We start from the raw sequence: 23,746 nt of genomic DNA, 5'->3' as shown, positions 1-23,746 counted from the left end.
CCTTAAGAAGAGAAATGTCAAAAGAGCGGGAAAAAATATGGGTTTTGATCGATGTTTCACCTTCTTACGTCAGCTCGCCTTCAAACGTACGCTTTTTGGCTACCTAGAGTATACTTGGCCTAAGACTGGAAGTCGTGAGCTGCTTGAGCCATACGTAAAAGAATCGTTTCTGGCCATTCCCAAGTGAATGGCGCTCAGAAATCTTTTCTCTCTTGCGTGAACTTTTACACAGGACTCCACTTCAAAAAGATCTTTTCATATTAAATGACTTCGGAGTACTGCTTTTGTTCAATTTGTTCACTCTCTTATCATTGCCCTATTCAGAATTAATATTTTTCCCATATTCTTCTCTTCTGAACTTTTTCATGAAGAACCTTTCAAAATAAAACAATTGTTAAGAACTAACTATTTTTGCAAATTAGATATTTCAATAATTGTTATAGTGAATATTGCAAAATTTTCGTAAACAAGTATATAATTCAGGCTTCTATTAGAAAATTTTTTGATAAAAGTGTTGCCTACATTTAGGCGATTTGACAGAAAGTTATGTATGTATGTGTGACAATGGAAATATTGACAGTATTGGAAGTATTAATATGTATTAATAACTTCGTTTAGACGAGTATAATTGTTTTAAATAAAATGCTGGCTACTTTTAGGCGTTTTGACACAAAATAATTAATTTTCGCTAACATTGTAAGCATTGCCTATATTATTACTTTTTAATATGTAACTCAGCATTCATTTGGGCAAATAAAAAAATTTTGCCTACATTTAGGCGCTCTAAATAAAAATTATTTTTCCAATAAACTTTAATAACAAAGCATTCTAAAAATTACATTTAAAATAAAAGTTTTTGATCAATCTTTTAAATCAGACCTTGATACAGTTTTGATAAATGCAACCTTCAATGATAAAAATACGACGTAGTTACACGTGTTTTCCACTTACATTTCTACACACATACATAAAGTGTCACTTTATCAGCTCCACTTACTTATTCACACTTAAATTTTCCTGTTTAATTTTATATCATTTGTAATTGTAAGCAGCCGCCTGAGAATTGATTGCAGGAAACACTTTCACACGCCAACTAAAATCGACACACGCACACACACACGCATGCATATAAGTGCATACTCACTTACACTTATTACAATGCCAGCCTTTGAGCGCACTTCAAGCTCAAACAAGTAGCTGATATATCCGTCGGCATTGTCATAACTTAAATAAACTTTTTCACAAAAGCAACACTACAAATGAACGAGTGACAAACCTGCAAAGTCACACACGCATACGCATTCATGTCAACACATGAAAGTTTTGAGTTTTTCACACAAAGTTTTACAGGCTTTTACAATTTCGATTTAAAAATCTGTGATTTTTTTCGCATTTCATGTTTTGCATTTATTTGTGCACAATATAGTGAGTATGTATGTATGTATATGTGTGTATTTATTTATAAATGCGTACTTATACGCTGCATTCTTGCAGTTGAGTAGTGCAAATCGTTGTCTAAATGTGATTGAAATGTGTAAATCGTCCGGTTGTGGGACCGTGGGCGTCTTATTGTTCGCAGACTTCAGCTGTCAGCGGTTCGTCAGCACTGATGCTAAAAGTTGTTTGGCGGCGAGAACAATTGTTCTGGTACTTTTTGATAAAATTTGTGTATAAAAAATAATATAGCATATACCATATATGGAATTCAGTTCAGTGGTTAAGCAGTTATTTTTAATAATGGAAACCAAAATTATAATAATATAAAAAAAATTATATAAAAAAATAATTAAATATGTTATGTATGCTTTTGTATACACATTCATTCACATATGCCTTGCAAATAACGGTAAATATAATTTGTAATCTAATTTTCTGTTTATTTAAGGCAAATAAGCGCGCGCATGCGCAATTATTAAACTTCGCGTGCATCCATACACACGCTTATAGACATAAATCGCTGTTTTGTAATTACTGTTTTTGACTGTTGTGTTTTTATTGCCGCCGAAATATAAAAAAAAACTTGCAAACACACATATTCAATGGTATATTTCTGGTAATTTTTACTTCAAAAATAATGTTTATTAGCACGGTCCCTGTAAAGTTCCTCGCCAATTTGTTGCGCTATAAGTTTTATAATGCAGTGCGATGTACATATGCCCACACATGTGCATAAAGGTGGTCCTAAAGTATAATAAAAAACCTGTTACATCAGGTTTTTTAAGCTTCGATACTAGTAGAGTCGAACATGTCATATACAGTTTTTCCGCCATTTGATATGATTCGACCGTGTCGGGTAAGATCTGAAGATTATTTATTTTATGTATAAAAAAATTAATTATTGGAACTATTATATAATTACCAAAAAGTTACTAAAAAATCAGCACTCGGTTTTTATATCGAAAAAGCACTTGTTTGAATTTTTTAGAACCACCGTAATATACAAAATCCGTACCGACATAATTGGAGATCTCACGTACAAAATTTTTATTTCGATAAACTCACTCGGTTTGGTATTTTTGGGACCGCCTTAATGTGTGTAACACATATGAGTATACATACATAATTTTGCAAAAAATTTGTTTAACATCCGAAATCGGCAGTACGAAAATAGTAGAAGATGTTTCGCTCAAATCTTTTATTGAAAAACACGCTTCAGTTTGGGTTTTTCTGGACCACCTTAATATACAAAGTCAGTACTGGCCTCGGAGATCTCACGTACAAAATTTTTTTTCCGCAAAACCTGCATGATTTATTTTGGTACTACCCTAATATGACTACATATGTATGTACATATGGATATTCATAATTTCGCAAAAAAAATAAATGCTTTTTATTTGATAAACATATGTATGTATTTATACGAAATTTTTATTCCAAAAAACAATTCGATTTAAATTTTTTTTAGGCCACCCTAATATACATATGTATGTGCATACACCTTCAGTACTGATCAAATCGGAAATACTATGCAATTTTTTTATTTCGGAAAACCCACTTGCTATGAATTTTTTAGGGCCACCCTAATGCTCAAACACACATCGGTATACATAATTTCGCTAAAATTTAAACAATTTTTATTTAATAGATACTGAAATAGTCGAATAAAACTTGTATTCCATAAAATACTCGCTTTGGGTGTTCTAGCACTACCCTAATATACAAACCCTGTACTGATACAATCGGAGATATAGAGTAAAAAATTTGTATCCCTAAAAAGCCATTCAGTTTAAATTTCTTAGAATTACCCCAATGCTCAAACACTCATAAAGGTATGCATAATTTCATTTGATCCCCGCTTATTGTTCCTCTTTACATTTCTTTAAACATTAATATTCATGAATACATACTTTCATGCATACATCCATTAGATGCTATCATCGCAATTGTGCGCACGCGCGCACACATAATTTTGTAATTAAGCGCGGGTGGAATACCAGCGTGACCAAAGCGCCAAAGCACACACCACACATATGGCACTACACTCACCATTTCCACATTTCACCTACCCGCACTGTGGGCGCCTCTAGTCCCACTGCACGCTAAGCGATTATTATGCCGAAGTGTGTATATAGGCCAAAGAGGCAAGCGGTCTATGCGCGCTGTCTGGGCGTCTGTCGGGTTGACTTGTGCCTGGCGTTTGCTATGGTTCGCTTACAAACTGCCTTCGACACTTTAGCATTTTGGCAGCAGTGTTGCTTCATCAAATCGTGATTTATGAATTCATCAATTTTGCAATTTTTACGTGCAAAGCGCTTTTTATGGTGTCAGTATGTATGCCCCTGTGTATGTAGATATACATATGTATGTATTTATGTTCATTTGTGTTTTGTGCAGCCCACTCTTCGCTGCTGCTTCCTTCTATATATTGCGAAACCTTTTGAAAATGCACAGAGAAAGCGTATCCACTTAGTGATTTTTTCTCATAATCCACTTTCATTTAATGAGATTACTTTTTTCTGTTAAGAAAAGACAAAAATAAAGGTGAACTTCTTTAATTTGAGCATGAATTCGACATAACACCACATTAACGATCACCGAAGCCGAAGTTGTTAACTCGAGTTATTTTGCGCCAATTGAATGTATAAAAGTATATGCAGTTACAGTTTCACTCAGTGCACAGAAAAAATCGTATGGGGTCATGTCATAACTTTGTATATTTGATTTGCTTACATAGCTCAGCTGCTCTTTTTGTGTGCTTATGTCGTGCCTTTAGTATGATTTTTTCGAGCAATGCAAGTCCGACACCACAAGTGTTGGAAGTTTGGTCAAATATCTAAATGAAATTGTAAGACTCAGTGAAATTCCCAGTATTCTGGGAAAATGTATGGTGTTGGGGTAGACTCTCAACCATACAGCCACTCTGGATGTGTGCTGTTTAGACAAGCTAGTTGGTCAATTTTGACACAATTTTTCCAGTGTGGTCGGCCTTAGCTTACCAACAGGGACCGCTATTGGTTTCAAAATGGTCTCTCGGAGCTAGTTTATCACCTCAGTAACTTGACGTAGCCCATTAAAATGTGGTATAGCAGAGTCAAGTTATATGCCTAATTTACCGGTCCACTTTTTATATGATTCAATCATAAAAATTCATCCTGATAAAGTAATAATTTCACTTTTCCCGGACTTCAAGGAGCCTGAAAAATATTTACGCACAAATAGTGTCTTCATATAAAAATGTTCGAAATCGCTTTGGATGGGCGTGAAATCACATCTCTCATGATCTACTCGACCAATTTCAAACAAATTCGGTACATAACATTACCCTGATGATCCTATGTTGTATTATGAAAATGGGCGCAATCGAACTAAAACCACGGATACTCTCCATGTAGCACAAGTTTAAACTCCATTTAATTCTTTCACTTACCAGTAGTACATAAATCAAGAACCAATGATTATGTTAGCTGGAGTCTTAAAAATATCGAAATCGGACCATAACTGTTCAAGCTCACACATACCGAATATGTTGGTCCCTGTGTGTATGGCTGACTTTGTGCCGAAAATATCAGTGACATATGTCCTTGAAGACCTCCACTCTGTTGAAGAGATCAGGTGGAGAAGGGCCTGGCTGCACATGGTATCTCGAATTGGCGCCAAATTGTTGAAAGAACAAACGATTGGCGCGCTGTTGTTAAAAAGGCTATAACCGCGTAAGCGGTGCCTACGCCATTAAATAAGAAGAAGAAAATGTCATTGAAATTCGGGGACAATGTTTCCTTGATAATAATATACCCTTGTGTCAAAATTGGGTTAAAACGAGTCAATACTTTTCTTATCCCTCATATTTCTAATATACAATTTTCGAGTTGCAAGTATGAAATGTTCAGTTACACCCGAACTTAGCCCTTCCTTACTTATTGGAAATAAATTTTAATGTTTTTTTTAAAAACGTTATGTTGTAAGCTTTTCACAAAGGGTTATACTTAACAGTCTGGTTATAAAAAAGATTATCTACCGAAAGAAGAAGTCTTGGAAGAACTTAACTGACATTGGCTGTTAACCATACATTGAGAAAACGGCCCTAAGTGTGCAGGTATCACGCTCAGGTATCAGCCATTTAACCTAACCTAACGGTGTAAGCCTGTGGCTGGTAATTTGTCAAAGTGTAGCGATCGTAAACGTCAAACACATGTATTTGCTTTGACAGTTGGCTTGTCAGTCTTAGATCTGAAAAGAATATAGACATGTTCTATTCTTTTTGAATGGAATAAATAAGACTGTTAGGCTCTTTCACTTTACATAAATACATTGATATATGTATTTTGACCTAGAAAATTTTACTTTAAGAGAAGAAATTCATCAAAGGTTTTTTGTTCTAGATAGATTGTTCCATAATAGATATAAGAAATTTTTGAAAAAGCAGTACTAATTTTTTTCTAAGTAAAACTTTGAAGATTTAATTATAGCACGCAAAAATTTGTTTCCGGTATTGGTATCACTGCCTGGACTGTTTTCGATATTTAGTGTATCAACTTTTCATTATGATTTGTTAAACCTTTCAAATAGCTATCAACCGTAGATTCTGTCCATGTTATGTATATCTTGTGGTATTTCGATGTGACCTATAGGCTAGGGGCAAAAAACGGAGCTCTAGTTTCTACTAAAACTAAACTAAAATATTTTATTTATTTTTATGGATATTTTTTCTAAATAATTAAATTCCTGCTAAATCGCTCAGTTTTGATGCTATTTAATAGAATTCGGAGATTTACCGAACATTTTCTGTTAAAGTGATTATATTTGTTTGCCGCGGCAGCCTTAATGACATCACAAACAGAGGTGTAGATATACTCCGAGAACGTTCAGCTCAGTTTTAATTTATTATATCAGGGTTTATCACACAGTTTTACAAGGTGTGTTCCAAAGTAAACAGGACTTTTTGAATCTAGCGGCCCTGGTGGCGCCATCTATATGTCGACTGATGCGTTTGAATCTGCTATCTCTATCGACAGTCCAGTGAGAATTTCATGACATTTCATCAATTGGAAGTGAAGTTATTGCGTTTTAAGTGTCAGTATGTTTGTGTTATCGGTGCGAAAATGAGCTTCGAACAAAGAGCCGAAATTAAATTTTGTTTTAAAATTGGTAAACATTTTACCGAACGTTTCAATTGATGAGACAAGTTTATGGCGATGATTGCCTATTCCGTAGCAGAGTGCACGAGTGGTTTCAACATTTTCAAAGTGGTCGTGAGGACACAAATGACCATCAACATGTGGGCCAATCAAAATCCGTGATCACCGGAAATTCCATCGAAACCGCGCGTGAATTCATCAAAATCAGCCGAAATCATCATTGAAATTCATGGAAATGGAACTGAACATCTCCAAAACATCGATTTATCGCATTTTGACCCAAAATTTGGGCTTACGAAATTGACTGACGACCAAATTTGCTTAGAATCCAACATTCGAAGGACATCATTGTGACCGATTATTTGACCAAAAATCACATTTTAACCATTAACCACTCCCCGTTTTCACTTGATATGGCACCGTGCGTCTTTTTCCTTTTCGGAAAAATGCATTTGTCCATGAATGGAAAGCGTTATGCAGACGTAGAGGCCATTCAAAAGTCTTGCACCGGCATACTGGGGGCTATACCGGCCACCAAGCTAAAACACTTGTTCGACATGCTTTTGGATCGTGCAAAAAGCTGTATTGAAGGAGAAGGAGACTATTTTGAATAAAAAAATTGATCTTGCCGAAAAAACCATTTGTTCTGTTTTTTTTTTAAGTCCTGTTTACTTTGGAACGCACCATGTAATGTCCAAAATTTTTCTGGCGTAGAATCTTTATTTGTTAGTCGTAGTAGCCCTCATGATTTCCTTAAAACTCAATATCTTTATTAGAACACTACGAAGCCTTAGCCTACAAAGTTGCCTTACCCTCAGAGAGCATTCAGCTTGGTGTTGATCGACTACAGCAGCGCTGACACCTCTTCTTCTCGATGGTAAATGTTTATTTGGTTTACTATGTTGCTTTAAGAAATCGAGCTATATTTTTTATTATTACTTTGTGCTGTGCAATTGTTATATTACTTTCTGTCATCAAATAATTATTTGGTGATGTCATTATGTTTTCTTATTTGTTGCCAAAAGTATCCGCGCTGTCACGTGAACTCTGTTCTATGTTTAATTTTCAAACGTTCACGCTTATCGGTGACTAAGCGCAGGAATTCACCCATTTAATATGCAAATTTATGGACCATTCCTCATACATACCACCGAATGCATGGGTTATATGTGTTCTGGTTTTGTGGGTGGATCACAGTTTCTGTACACTCCTCGGTTGTATCATAATTATGCGGTTATCCCTGATGGTATTTACTTGTGCAAACATTGTTTTTTGCTGTTTTTGTATTTTTATTATGTGTTAATAACATTATTGTTGTGCTATTGGTGGTTTGTATGTATGTTTGTAATTATATAATGCATATTTAGAAATTGTTGTTATTTTACAGTAGCCGCATGCGATTCTATGCTTAAGCTTGTCTGTCTGGCCACATGCTTTTTTCCACGTTTCTTTTTTTCTGATTTTTGCATACACACAAATAAATACATACATGTATCTGTTGCCCGTCGTCATCCTTCTACGACGCCCTTCCTTGCATGCCTCTGCCTCGCGCTTGACTCGCTGCTGCCAAACCGTTGCGTCCATTTATGCCTTCGCACTTACACATTCATCTGTCTATCCGCAGTTGGGCACTTAAATAGATATTTTGCTTGCTTTTTTGATTGTGATTATCACTATTTTTATTCATTTTGCGGTTGTTGTTGTTGTTGCTGTGCTTTCTATTCATATTTCATTGCGGCTATAAACAAGCGCTTTTATGTTTCGCAAGCGAATTTATCTTCGTTGCTGTTGTTGTTGCTGTTTTTTGAATTCAATTCTCTGTGCGTGTGTTTTTTTTGCTTGAAAAGGCCCACTTGTAGTTGCCACTGTTTTCAAGTACTTGCACTGCCCGCAAAAGTTTCACCCTCGCATATTTGTTGTTGCTGCTTTTTTTTATTTCTGCATACATTATTTTTCATTTCCCACATTTTATTCATTATTTATTAATTTAGTAATATTTTCTGCGGTTTTATTATATCCATAGCTTCTTCAGCTTTTCATGTATCAATTCCTTGTTTGCCATTCTAGTGTCTACGCCAGCTTTGATGCGCTGCTTTTGCTACTTCTTGTGCGTGAATATATGGTGTTTGTGTTTGTGTGCGTTTTTCTGTCTTGTCATTTAGCAATGCCTATGATTGATGCGGTGATACTAAAGTTGTAAAGCGTGTTCATTTCTACATTTACATGCACATATACATATGTATAAGTAGATGGCAATACATATATATACAATATATATATATATATACTACACTTGTAGACTCATAGTTGATTTTCGATTGCTTCTTCCACGAGGATAGCTTGATAAGTCGGTTAGAGTATACTTTCATCTTAAAAGTATTTCCAAAGATTCTGAAGATCCTGAATACTAATCGAATTTTCTCCTTTTTCTGGAGATCCTGAATAAATAATCGACTTTTAAAATGCTTATTTCATTAATTATTATTCGTTGTTTACGTGAGTCTTCGAATTATTTCCTAACCTTTGAAACTGAAAAATATAGTAATAGCATCACTGCTATGGCAGGTTTTTGATTTGCGCTTTCTCTTCTTTAAATACCAATAGTTACACCCATAATACCTTCCAAAGCTGTAGGAGTTATAACTGAACACTGTCCAATCGGCATAAATTTTTACCAGAAATCTATAGCTAAACGTTTCCTACTCGAATGTCCCGCCCCCCTTGAAAAATCAAGGCAAAAACACCACTTTTAGAAATCCAGATGAAATACCGAAAAAAGCAAAGCACCTAAGGAGATTTGTGATAGGTTAAAGACGATTTGTCGAGAGGTAATATATGTACTACTAAATGAGTTTTTATCTGGCTTCACAAAGGTTTGTAAAGGTCAATGTGAAATCTCAAACCAAACCTAAGCTAAATGGCTTATAGCTCTAAAAAAGATTATGCTAATACAGCGTTCTATGTTCTCAAGACAATCACTTTGAATAATATTGCTTGTAACCTCAATAGTGGATTCTGCTGTTTTCTACATTCTAATACAGAAAACTTAATTTTTCTTTTATCTTGGGTGTAAATAATTGTTCCAGGTCCGTTCTAAAGGCTAAATAAATTTATCCGGAGTACAGTTGTAATAGGTGGACAGCAGAATTATTTGCCTTTCGATGAAAACACATATTTTCTAACAAAATTCAATTCCATTGCTCGTTAAAGGGGTCATACATTTCGAGGTTCTCTAATTTTTTTAAAGAAAAAACACAGAAACATCCAATTTAATGAGGGCTGTATATTTTCATTCGAAAGAGCATTCTTTGACATTTATTTTTTGAAGATTATCTCTTTCAAATGTTTTCCTCGGCTACGCCTCAGATAATCCATCCATTAACTCCGATTTTCGATGACTTGTTCGAGCATTTCGATTGGTAACTGGCGAATGAAACGCGTGACCACATAGACAGGAAAAAGCCAATTGTGTGATATCACACGCTCTTGATGGCCAATCGACCGGCCCAAAACGTGAAATTATCCGATATACCGAAGTGTTTTCTCAATAAGTCCATTGATTGATGCAATGTGTGGGATGTGGCGCCGTCTTATTGAAACCAAATGTCGACGAGATCCCGAGCTTCAATTTCAGGCATCAAATAGTCAAACCGTTGCTCTTGAATCTCTTCAGATTGTTCTTCGTTCCAAATGCGGCAATTTTGCGCTTGTTTACATACGCACTGAGCCAGATATGGGCCTAATCGCTGAATAAAATTTGATTCGAAAACATCGGGTCTTCTTGGAACTTCAAGAGCCCATAGAGCGAGCGACAATTAAGATCTCGACGTAAAATGCGCCAAGTCAGTCCAAGTTGCTGCCAATCGACTGTCTTCTCGAAACGCGCGAAGCACATTCCTTACAGAACGTAAATCTTCGTACTAAAGTTGAACGACTTGTAAACGTCCTTCAGGCCTAAGTCTTTCCATAATGAAATCCTAAACCATAACATGATAGTTTGACACAACTCACATGTGATCTGTCAAAGAAAGGCTATTGAAAAAAGTACCTCTACTTGCAACACCCGTTATTAGTGATTGAAAGTGATATTCCATTGAAATGAGAATCCAGTCTAAGAAAGATGAGTTGAGGCTTCTCCAAGTAAGATTTGTTAACATTGCCTTGATTAAAATAGATTACTTGGATTTTGATGCAATTTTACCATCGTTTTCGTTTTTCGTATTTTCATTGTTTTTGTGACTTGAATATGAACTTTGAAAGCAGCTACTATGCCCAGATCTTTCTCTTATCCAAAGTTTCATAAGCAATATTTCTAACACGTTCCTCTTATATATTTAGGGTTTCAGCTATCTCGATATCATTTTATAGTTTTTCGAAATTATTTTCGGGATTTTTATGGTTTTGTCCATTACAACTTCAGTAGAGATTCGCTGGGTTTATCGTCTTCGGTGTATGAAAGATCAGTAGCATACTGGCGCAAGGCCCAAAGTTAATAGATCGATAGTTGTACATACATGTTTTTTGAAACTTAGGTGAAACTTCCAAGCATATGGATTGAATTCCAATGGAGTCCTCTACAGAAAGAATATGATTTTTGAGACTACCTATTACATAATAGGCACTACTTTAAGGCCAAAAATTGATTTTGCTTGGTAATAGTGTCCCTTTTTGTGCTCTCATATCGAGTAAAAATTAATAAATAAACTACTGTATTTAAGGTAGTAATCACCGTTATATGAGGACCATAAAATTAATTAAACTGACGCCTTGCTTTGATTGAATTTCTACAAAAATCAAAGTCAGCGATTGTGAACTCACTAATGATCTGACTGTACGGCAATGCTATTGTAAATGGTGGATGGCGACACTAGGTCTTTCGCCCAAAACTATGCTTCAATCTGCTCGTTCATATCACAGAATTTATCGAGGATAACATCACACAACTTTTTTAGGAGACCTTAATCCTTGGTACAAGCAAAGGCTGGTGCAATGTCACAGGTGTTCAGTAAATTATAACCATTCAAATTTAAACTCTCTTTCAGGAAGAGAAGTTTTCCATATCAAATTATAAAGAGGTTAGAAAGATATACTAAAAAATAGTGAAGTATTTATCACAACGCCCTCGTATTTACGTGGCATGTGCCTCAGCAACAAACACGCACACACATACGCACGAAATGTAACAGCAGCATACACTTGACAAAATCGCACAGTGGGCCGAAATCACATGTGTTTTGTGTGGGCTGATATCAAATTCGTGTTTATCTCGTATTTGCATACAAAAAATTGACTTATGAGCTCCCTTGCAAGTGTGCGTGTGTATGTGAATGCCAGCGGTTGATCTTCGTTGCCAGAGACTGTGGTACAGTAAATGTGTATGGTTGTGTGTGCATTTTTTGCCTTTTATGGTAATATGTTAATCGTCTCTTTGCAAATAAATTAAAACCAAAAAAAAAAATAACTACAAAAATGTTGTAAAGTGAGATCGCTTTGTGATCGATGTTGAAATTTTATGAGTATGCATGAATTATAATATATGTATATGTATGCACAATAAAAGCCATAAAATATTTAATTTCATTGCGATGCCGAGTGTGAGAACGACTGACTATGTTGTGAATGATAAAGAATTGTGGTTTAATAGATGACGCATAATTCGCTTAAATGGGGCCTTAGGGTGGTAATCAATCATTGATGCTGTTAAAAGTCGCCATCTCATGCCATGGTAGGCTCCTCTTTGAAACTGCTAAAAAAAAGTTGGAAGAAAAATATTTTATGTGTACCTTTATGGATTAGATGATTAGATAAGTGGGGATTACCAGACATCTGATTTGGTTACAGTTGACATCATTGTTGGTATATCTTTCACTAATTCTTATTACCTAACAAAGTAGCTTAAAGTTCGTAAGACGCTCAAATCGTGCTTAGTGCTTAGTGCTTAGTGCAAACATTGACAGTTATTTTCAAAATGTAAGCTTCAAGATTTTTATAACCGACCAAGGTAAATAATTTTTGAAAGGAAAAAAAGTCATAGTAGGGTGAAACCCATTGGAAGCGAAAGATAAAATATCAAAAATCAAAGGAAAAATTATTTAACAGGCGATCTGTGGTCAGGAAGCGGAAGAGAAAGGTTGAATTTTGCTGCTGAATTGAAAACAGTTTATTGTAATTTCGACCGCGATTATCGCCAAGGTACAGAGCCGCAACAAAATCCTTAAGTCGCCAGCCGGCAGCACATGAGAAAAGGACAAAGAAACGTTGTTGGCCAACTTACAAGGCAATCGGGCGGCCGGTCCGTAACTACGTCGCACCAATGTGGTCGCCTGGATGCAGTGAAACGCAGACCAGGAAGCTTCAGACCTGTCAGAATACTGAACTCCGGATTACGACGGGATTCCTCTTGATGTCTCCTATCGAACACCTGCATATTGGGGCCCCTATGCTCCTAGTTAAGAAGCATAATTAATTTCCCAGGAATCATCCTTGAAGAACATCAAGGAGTCATTCCCCAACTACGTCGACGACATCAGACAATACGTCGACCAAATTTCGGACGCAACAAACTTCCGACTAGAACTGACCACCATTCGCAGTGGAACCATCACCACTTTCACCGACTCCCTTCCAGTGAATGGCGTGCTTGGAGTCAAACCACCACCCATTGCAGACGAAGAGTTCGAGTTGCCGCGAGAAACGAGACGGACCCTTGCGCAGCTTTGTTCTGGATACTGTTGCAGGTTAAGCTCCTACTTATCCAGAATAGACCCCGACAAATCCAGTATATGTATGTTCTGTGTGGAATGAGTCTCCGCAAGACACTGGCCACCTCTTTGCATGACCCATCAACCCCACTCATTTGGCACCCATCTTTCTTTGGTACGATCCCGTCGAAACAGCGCGGTTTTTGGGACTTCCGTTGGATGGCGTTGACGACAACTTAGCTAATCCTTACCAGGGACTAGGTACCCGATAAAATAACAACAACTGCGAAATTATTTTGAAATCGAAGGACTTTTATGTTATGGGCTTTGTTTTTTGTCCTAAAAACAATTGTTTATGCCTTTGTCACGATCAGCATTATACAGATGAAACGCATGAAAAAATCATTTTGCCAGATAAAAATATTTTTCGAAATGGCAAGTAAGTTTCGAAAATTATACGTTTCGTTCTCTTCGAATATGTTATTTTGGGCAGAAGAGAGTTGAACCTTTTCTCACAATAATAACCGTCATCGATTCGCCATTTCTTTGCTCGCTATCTCTAGGCCAATCGTGGGCAGCTAGTACTAAAAATCTTTACCGTTACGAAATTCTAAAGAGAATATAAACCTCAACATTTGAACCAACCATAAGGTGTATTTCCACTTTATATTTAACTGGTGTCCTCCAACAAATTTTGCTCGTCAACCGTCGCCCCACTGTGTATCGGTGCTTCAAAACAACTTAACGCAACCGCAGTTATTGCAGCCACTTACTTACGCTGACAATTACGTCTAATAACATTATTGTGCTCTTATATGCATACATTTACCTATCGACGTAAGTTCGTATATGTAAATGTGTGTGCCTGTGTTTGTTGAAAATCGCGTCGTGATACTGATTTATTTGTGCCATACCCGTTTATAGCATTGTTAAGCGCATTGTTGTTATTATTATTATTGTATTATTACTGAGTACAAGTACACACTACTTAGTTACGTTTTTGCCATTACAACTACACACTGTTATTAATTTGTTGTTATTTTGAGCGCTCTGTGTACAAGCATTCTTGTGGTGTAGGCGAGTATTCACTTATGTATTTTGTACATATGTGTGTGTGCGTATGTGTGCAAAGTTGTGTGGTAACAATGAAATGCTAAGGCAACGGTAATAGTAGTACCCCGAAAGCGCCTTAGAGTCGCTACCCACCGCCCGTCTGCACCTGTATTGGGCGCATTGTTGCTGTGGGGTGTTGATGGGTTATATAGTACACATATACATATGTGGTGGTTCTTGCCTTCTATAGTTTTTTTTATACCCTGAACAAGGTATATTAAGTTTGGCATGAAGTTTGTATTACCGAGAAGGAAACGTCGGAGATCGTATATACTATACAGTATACCTAGATATAAAAGTTCAGTGTGATGAGCTGAGTGTATTTAGCAACGAAATAGACCTTCAGTTTTTGAGATATTGATCTGAAATTATGCTCACGCAGCTACTAATTTGTCGGACCACTATAGCATTTATGCCATAAGCTGACCAAACCAAATAAAGTCCTTATATGGAAAACTTGTTTACTTGACGAGATATCTTCACGAAATTTTGCATAGAGTATTATCAAATCCAATGCTACAACAACAATAACAAATTGTTCAGATCGAACCACTATAGCATATAGCTGTCATATAAACGACCGATTCAAATAAAGTCCTTGTATGGAAAACTTTTTTATTTGACGAAATATCTGCAAGAAATTTGGCATGAATTATTATCCTAGGCAATGCTACAATATCCTAACAAATTGTTCAGATTGAACGACTATAGCATATATCTGCTATATGAATGGCTGATCAAAATTAAGTCCTTGTATGGAAAACTTATCTACTTGAGGAGATATCTTCACGAAATTTGGCATAGATTTTGGTCCAAGTCAACGGTACAATCTTCAAATAATTGTTCAGATCTGAACACTATCGTACATACAGATCTAGCTGCCATACAAACTGAACGATCAAAAGCAAGTTCTTTACTATTTTATTTGTGCAGGGTATTATAGCTTCAGTGCCACCGAAGTTAATGTGTTTTCTTGTTGTTGCTGTTATTATTGTCCGTACATTTGCAGCCAGCTGAGTGACAGTGATGGTTGTGACGATAGTGACTGATGTGATGGGTCGGTGGTGGCTAGTAAACCAGCATTTTCATAAACCTACTTACATACATAGTCATTCGGAAGCTTCACACTATGCATTTGCATGTGTGATAAACACACAAACAACTGTTTGTATGTAGGTCTGCTGTTCGGTGCGCGATTATGCGCACAATTGGTTATTAGGGCGACGACGACGACGGTAAAGCTCTATGTGACATTTTTGCTCCACTCGCACTCGCCAAAAGTAATACAAAGTCGTTCAGTTCAGTTTAGTTAGTGTTGTGTAGTCGAGGTGCCAACCGAAAGCCAACTAACCGACCAACCCAAACGACTAACCACGCGCATCCACGTCGCCGCTCATTTGGACCTATCTTCTAGGTTAGTTAATACGCAGACGGCACGCGTAAGCCTATGCACCGGCATCGCTGACATTGTGCAACGAAAAAGGCAAAAAAACAAAACTTAAACGCAAAAATAATAATTATAATAATATAATGTAGTGTAGTGTAGTGTAGACCCACTGGCGAATCTCTGTCTCGGCCTCCGCCATAGGTGCGCACATTTGCACGGTCGCGAGTAGCGTGTGCGTAGACACAGGCAAGCTTTAATCCAAATCACGCTTGAGCTTTCGCAGTGTGTGCTTCAGTACTTCAGTTGTCGTTACGTGTACTGGTGCATTTGCTAGTTGTCGTCGTCGTCCTACCTGTCGCACGCAATCGCGCGCACCGTTGTGGCATGCAACAGCGAGCCGAGCCGCGCTGAGCCGCGCCGCGTCAGTCTAGTCTAGTCAGGCGTGCGAGCAACACTCGGCTCGAACAAAGTCGAGTTGGCCGTTGAAGTGGCTGTGCTAAAATAAATTTATTTTTGTTTTTTTTTTGAAGTGAAAAAAAGTCAACTAAAGCAGCAGTGTAGTGAAATAACACGCAAGCGAAATATAAATTGCGTAGAAAACCCAAAAAAGTTCAAACAAATCTCGCAATAATTGTCTAAAATCTGCACTCTAACCGAAAATAACTGTCAGTTTATGCTAATGTTGCAGCTAAAAAGTGTTTGATGTGTATGCGAAACCAATTTGATTTCAATAAAAGTGTCATAAATCTACAATAGACAACAACAAAGCGCCATAAGAGACAACGCCTCAGCACAAGGCGAGATTTTGTCGCTAAATAAATAATATTACAGTTTTCAAAGTAAGCGACGTGCTAAGCATTAAATACGCGCTCTTGGCAGATCAGCTCCAGCGATCTTAATTATCTTGGTGTGGCCATTTAACCACTTTAGCGACACCAAACCGGCAAACTTTGCAGGCCTCCACAGTCATATGCGATTTTTTCATTGTGCAACAAGCCCACTTGGCTACTGGTATTGATAACAACAAGCCAACGGTTCACTTTTGGCGCTGTTGCCATTCGCCGCCGATCTATTGCCAGTGATAACGCTACGCACCACTGCGCGGCGTCCTTAATGTCTGCCGTCAACTGATCGCCGTTGCATGCGTCTCCAATTGCAATTCTATGCGAGAGTGAGTTTATTTACGTGTAAATCATTGCCTTTTATTATGTACACACTTTTGCTGTTTTGATGTTATCGGTGACGTGTGTTTGTTGTGTGTGATTTAAGCGTGGAGTCTTTTGAATCGCTGGTGGAGTCATAAGTGCGCTTTCTCATGGCTTTTTCGTATGTATATGTAGACTGTTTGATAAAAGAGTTTAACGCCTTAAACTCACTAAAATATTTTGAAATACTTTTTTATAATTTATAGTAGGATTAATATCCATTATTTCAATATTCATTGTGACAAAAAAGTACCCGGAAATTGTCAATTTTAGTTTGGGGAACAAGAGCAGATCACAAGGAGCCAAATCTATGGTATTCATTGCGTTTTTGGCTTTAAATTCGCTCACAATTATGGCTCAAAGCGTTTGTGCTTTATCATTATGTAAAATCTTTGAATTGCTCTTCCACAATTCTGGTCGTTTTCAACGGATATTCTCACGCAAACGCCTCAATACGGCCAAAAAGCACTCCTTGTTGAACGCCTGTCCGTCCGGAACAAATTCATGATGCAACAAACCACAAATATCGACCAAAACAATAAGCATCAGCTTGATTTTTTAGTGGCTTTGACGTGGTTTCTTTTGGTTTCGGCCCGTTTTTTCCCTTCATTCCTATGATTGTTGACTTGTCAAACTCTTAAACCCATATCTCATCGGCAGTTATAATGCTCTCCATGAATGTTGGATCGAAATTCACACGATCAAGCACATCCAAAGAGACCTGTTTACGGTACTCTTTTTGAAAAAGTTCAAGTTTATCGGGACGAGTCGAGCAAGAACGCGTTTCTTGTCCAAAATATTTACCAAAATCATTCGAACGGATTCGCGAGAGATGTCGAGCTTTCTTGCTATCTCTTTAATACTTGCCTAACGATTTTCAAGCACCATATCCTTCACTTTTTTTTAATATTTTCATCAGTTGAAGAGGTCGCAGGTCGTCTAGAACGAGGCATGTCTTCAACGATCTCTCGAACTATTAAATCTTGTACTTGCAACTCAAAGTCTTTTTATTCGCAGGGTGTCACTTATTGTGAAAATAATGTAAAACTTTTAACTTGGATCCGCGCCTTTTATCATACATACATATATCTATGTATATATATATATAATGTGTGCTTAAAAATAAATTTAGTTCTTTGGTAAAAGTTCAATAAGTTTTCTAAGTAACTTGGTGACAGTTAGGGAATCTTCGTCAAACTGTTTTCGGCCACCAATCGATCAAGATCAACATGATCACTTCCAACGTTATTTAAAAAAAAATCTATCGCTTTTGTTCGCTTTTTATATTTTCCGTTAAGTGAGGTGATTAGGCTAGGTTAGGTCCGAGAGTTGATCCTCACTCGATAGATCTCACTTGGACATATATTCGCCCTTTGTTATATGGTCTCACCAGCAATTTATCATATTAAATGTTATGCTAACTTAACGATATTTTTGACTTTACTGAAAGAAACTGTTAACAAGCGTAGGTATTTTCGATGGGTTTCTTATTATTTAGAATATATTTTCAATACACCGTATGATGTTCAATTTATTGCCTGCCGTGAAGATTTCTACGATATTATATTATGTAAGTTGTTTCACTATTTCGACAAGCAATGTCGACTCTCTAAGACTATTTCTGATGCCCGAAAGCACTTTATAATAATTCAAAAGCACATTATAGAATTTCTAGAACCGTGAGTTGCCTGCAAAAATGAAAAGTCATTTGTCCAACTAAGGTCTGTACGTTATTTGTCGATGTTAGTGACAAGCAAAGCTTTAGGCTGAAAAATTATTTTTTCATCAAAATGCGTATAACAAACCAAAATTTTAATTAAAAATTGAAAAATACCCTTCAATCCAAAATGTGTTTTTTTAATTAGAATATTCGCAATCCCGGCTATAATGTAAAATAAACTTATGTTTATCACTTTTAACGCTGATCGGTTTCGCCTTTGTTAGCACCTGTTCATTTCATATCGCAGTTCAAAAAAATTTATTTGACTACCAATTGCTTTGGCGCTCGAATTTGCGCCGATATTTGTGTCTTTGGCCTTTTGCAATTAACAAGCCATAAATATAAATTTGTTGACAGGTTTGATAAAATTGTGCGCGATCGAAAATTCGGCTGCCATGCATTAATACACAATTCCACACATATCGTAACTATACTCACATACTATATACATATATCTCTGTATTAATTATGTAAGTGTAACCAATGGCATATGCGCAATTTACAAGCTCCAAAAAAAGTAAACACCAAAACGTCAAATTGACCAAGCGGCAAATCGCCAAAGCAATCAAACCACTCGTTCATATCAGTTCTTCTAGCCTAAAGTGACGCTGGCCACCCAACGAAACTGTCGCATCGAACACGGCCAAGTGTCTGCTTGTCTGTGCACCACTGCGTCTATTTGTGCGCCCCTGAACGTATGTGTGTGTGTGCGTGCGCGTTATCGCTAAAACGCAAATTTCAGCAGCCAACAGTCAACAGGTATTTGTGCCACTGATAGAGGCGTTCACACGTACCAAATTCCGCGACAGCGTCAGCCACACGTCCGTGGCGGCCACTTCCATGCCGAAATGTATCGACATTCCAGGCTGACGCTTGCCAAAATTACATACAACACATACATGTGTGCTTTTATCGTGCGATTTATTATTATGGCATATGAGTACGAGTATTTGTAATATTTTATTTTCGGGAACCGGTGTTACACTCACACATACACATGCATTCTGCCATATTTAGCGTAAATGTATATTTTATTACGCCAGAATTTTCCTTATACAAGGCAAATGCTAGTTGCTGTTGTTGTCTGAATATTTTATTTTAATTACAAATTGAGACAATGTGGTATCGTGAGTACGTACATAAATATGTATGTATTGTAAGAGGTAGATGTACATATATTTGGTAAAAATGTTTTTTGAAATCTTTGAATTACTGAAATTTTTTGTAAGATACCAATACATGGTACTATTTTTTCTCGTTATTTGAAATATTCCAAAGGTATGCCTAGCTTCTTAACACATTCTTTCGGGATCTCGAAATTTTCGGGATCCCGGAAAAATATAGTGAAATTAAAACATTTGAGGTTATTTGAAATTTCGATTTTGTAACTGTCTCAATTTAATTCAGATTCAGGATTCTTGAAAGCAACTTAGTTATAATCAATATTCAAAACGTAGTTCTTATGCAGGTATTCGGGATTCGAAACATTAAGATTATGATTTCGGGTTTCCGAAAAGTAATTGTTACACAACATCAAGCTTCTTAACTCATCCTTTCAGGATCCCGAAAAGCATTTCTTGATTTTGAAGGTATTCAAGCAAGTCTGACAATTACTAATATTTTATTTTGTGACCTCAAATATCGGGATTATATTTCGGGATCCCGAAAAAGAGTTTCAGTGCTCCAAATCGTTATACAGGTCTAGGCAGACTTCTACTTAAATACGCCACCATTTGTTTCTACTGCAACAGCAATAATAAAAAGTGTTGTTTGATAACTTTCGGGATCCCGAAATTTCAGTTAACGCAGGAAATTGAGGTTTAAAGCTAATTGTTTATCAGAAAAAAAGGTATAAATATTTACTATTCCAATAAAAGTATGTAACTGTTTATAAGTTGAAGAGAGCAGTCACCTAAAATTCAATCCTTCGGGATTGTAATCAAGTAACGAATTATTCCGTATGTTATTTCCTCTTCTTTTAGTTTATTGTTATTTTTTAACCAAAGAGCGATATTTAGCAATAAAAATAATAGCTTTTGCACCTCTCAAGTGCAGCAAAACCATATTTGATCACTTGCTTGGGTATTTCTAAATATTTGAAAACCTACTTGTGCCGTTATGGTTATTGTGCTTAACTACTGCGTTTTGTTTAGCTGACAAGCACTTGAATTTTCGTATAATTTAATTTATTTCAAGGTTCATTAGTTTTTTTCTTACATACTTATGAATATACTAAGCTACGTAGGAACCCGTGTAAAGTACATGCTACTTGGTCGTGCATTCCCAAAAAACAAGCCTCCATTGTTACTTCTCGTTTCTATGTCGTTATTAATACAAGTTTCCGTTTTTCTTGTTCAGTTTACTTCTTTTTTTTTTTTTGATACTTTGTACAGATTTTTTTTTTTAACTTCGCTTTTGTTTATATGTCTTACCGCAGTGTACAGCAATGATTTTTGATCTTGGCCTGTAATTGTAGAATTTTTGAGACTACAAGTAAATCTTGTAAATTTTTTTGCCTTTTAATTTCATTGATCACTTAAAATTTAGTTGATCAAGTTATGGCCATAAAAAATCATGGTCACGAGCAGTATGTTTGTGCTTCTTGGCAGTTCACTTACTCGTATGCTACACTATACCGTTCGTTCGTTTAAATTTTCAAAATTTAATAAAGAAAAACAAAAAGAGGTGTTGCATGCACCCAATTAAATCAGGTGTGTCTTCCACCGTCTTTGGAGGTCACTCAACTGCGATGTGTTCAAGAGCTGCTTGTTTGTACAAGCAATTTGTTACAGTGCTTTGCCTAAAAAGTTGTCTTCTAGTAGTTAAGAAGGCTTAAGCTTTAGCATATCAGTATATTGAATTTATAAAAACAAAAAAGAAAAATCAAAAAATTATTTTAGCAGATTAGATCAGTTTGGTAAGACTAAAATTATGTCTAGCGCAACATCAGTTAGCAATAACGCGCCCTTCGTATACCAATCTTCTATTCTTAACTTTACAATTATTATAAGTTAGGAGCCACAACAGTGTAGCAATAACAGAGACTTGAGACAAGTTCTTTAAGCGATCCATCAATATTCAAATCCAATACTTTCCGTTTTAGGCTTTTTTAAAGGGTTACATGGGTTTCCTCGGATAAAAAACAGTCTTGTTTCAACAATTTGTTTCTCATATAAAAACTAAAATATTTTATTAGATTTTTTTTTGTTACAAGCATACATTATTAACAGAGAAATTCTGTAATTTTTGGAAAAAAATATTTCAAACTCGGCCATTGCGATGCTATTTCTGGTGACCCCTCGGAAAAAAAATGCGCCCGTGTTGTCAAGATAACTCCTTACAGGATCATGTAAAATGAAAAAAATACTTGTTTTAATTAGAACCTTAACTTAGAACTTGTACTAAGGAAAAAAATAACTGCAAATTGAAATTTTGGCAGACATTTTTATAAAAAAATTAAAATTTCGCGACATTTTCTTCAAATAGTTGTAATCGAAAAAATCTTCGTAAAAGTTTTTAAGAATTTTATCTCAAAGACTTGTGTAAAATTTCATAAAGATCAGTTGAGTGGTTCCAGGGAAATCTTGCCAGCCGACTTCAAAAACACAGTTTCGAGAAAAACGCGCTTAAAGACGGCACACTTAGCCTAGCTAGCCTCGAGCGCACAAGTTCCCAAAGGTGTATCTCCGAAACTATTACTCGGATAAACTTGAAAATTTAAGACAATAATATAGAGGTGTTGTAGAATTTAATAAGACAATAAAATCAGATTTTTTTTTTGAAGCCCGTTAACCTATGTAACTCCTTAATCAATGTTAAATCTATGACAATTACTTACACCTTTCAGGAGCCAGTTTTTGTCGTTGGTATAAAATTCAAAAAGTTCGGAGGGCGTTAAGTGGCTTCCAAAGTTTATTCTGGCTTTATCAGCATCAGGAGTTCGATGGTGATTCGTTAATAGCATTTCCGAATTTTATTTTGTCCTACATTTCAGTGAATATATAACTGTTCCCCGAAATTCTTGTCTTCTCCTTATATTTCAGCATTAAACCGCACCTAGAACAAGAAAGCCGATTAGTAGATAGTGAGGATTGCATCACGACCTAGGGCCTATTATGCCTTGGTAGATCTTAAGTGCGGTCAGTATTTTCTGAAATGCTAGCTGAGAATCTGGAGAACCTATGAAGTCATAACCACATAGGGCACAAGCATTACTCGTTCTTACCAGGTTTTTAAGAATCATTTGGTATATAAAAAGTTGTACAAAGTTTTTTATTAGCGACAAAGAATACCTTTATAATTATTTTTGTAATTAGCCTCATTAACAAATTTCTGATAGGCTCGAAGCGCTTTGTTTATTTCTAAGGATCATCAATTACATAGGTATTTTAGTTACCAGCATTCTAAGCTGTCCATGTAAGATCTCATTTATGATCGACCTCTTAATTTAAGCTAAATTAAGGGTTAGCGGGCAGCGTCTTCCAAAGGGAAGTGACTGCCATAAAGGTGGCAATAGATCTACTGCTCCAAAGTGCAGCCTCCTTTAGCATAGTGACTATCCTCTCCGTTAATAGGGCAGTGATATTAGCCTTGAGTTCGGTGACTGTGTTTAGTGAAAGGATGTTTTGGCTTCTCTAGCATTTAGTTACTATGCATATTGAACTGATTTATGTCTCTGGCCACAGCGGTATTGCAGGAAACCGCAAGGCTGATGAGCTTCCAGGAAGGACAGGTATTTCAGTCTCAATGTCTGCGGTAAGGGAACGGGTAGGAGCTCCGCTGGACCCCAGACCAGCTCAGCATGCGTTAGTCAACTACCGCCAACTTACCAGTGTAAATCATAAGGTCTAGTGTACACTTCGTTCATAGCAAAGTCCACCTTTCGAAGGTTGTATAAGTTCATAAAGTACTGTGCATAACAGACTAAGTGTGATCCCCCTCCTTGTTGAGAGATCGGTCATCTAACCTAACCTAATCTAACCTACCTTAACCTAACCTAACATAGGTCTTAGTGGTACAATCAGTAAAGCCGTTGTTCAAATAAT

At 36.5% G+C, this 23,746-nt stretch overlaps 1 protein-coding gene across 3 annotated transcripts in view; it reads left to right on the top strand.

Annotated features, from left to right (window-relative positions):
• LOC120773705 (serine-rich adhesin for platelets) overlaps window positions 1–23,746 on the top strand; it is a 121,368-nt gene that overhangs the window by 66,585 nt on the left and 31,037 nt on the right. The window contains exon 1 of one of the 3 annotated variants that reach the window (XM_040102743.1): window positions 16,269–16,947. The exons of the other annotated variants lie outside the window; for them this stretch is intronic. Coding sequence (XP_039958677.1) covers window positions 16,940–16,947 — 8 coding nt within the window. The 5' untranslated portion in view covers window positions 16,269–16,939. Of the gene's footprint in view, window positions 1–16,268; window positions 16,948–23,746 lie in introns of those variants that run through there. 3 annotated transcript variants of the gene reach the window in all.

Source organism: Bactrocera tryoni, chromosome 4 (assembly GCF_016617805.1).
Source record: "Bactrocera tryoni isolate S06 chromosome 4, CSIRO_BtryS06_freeze2, whole genome shotgun sequence".
In the NCBI taxonomy this organism is placed as follows: domain Eukaryota; kingdom Metazoa; phylum Arthropoda; class Insecta; order Diptera; family Tephritidae; genus Bactrocera; species Bactrocera tryoni.
The sequence above is the reverse complement of the archived record's forward strand: the minus strand, read 5'-3'. Positions and strand labels throughout refer to the sequence as shown.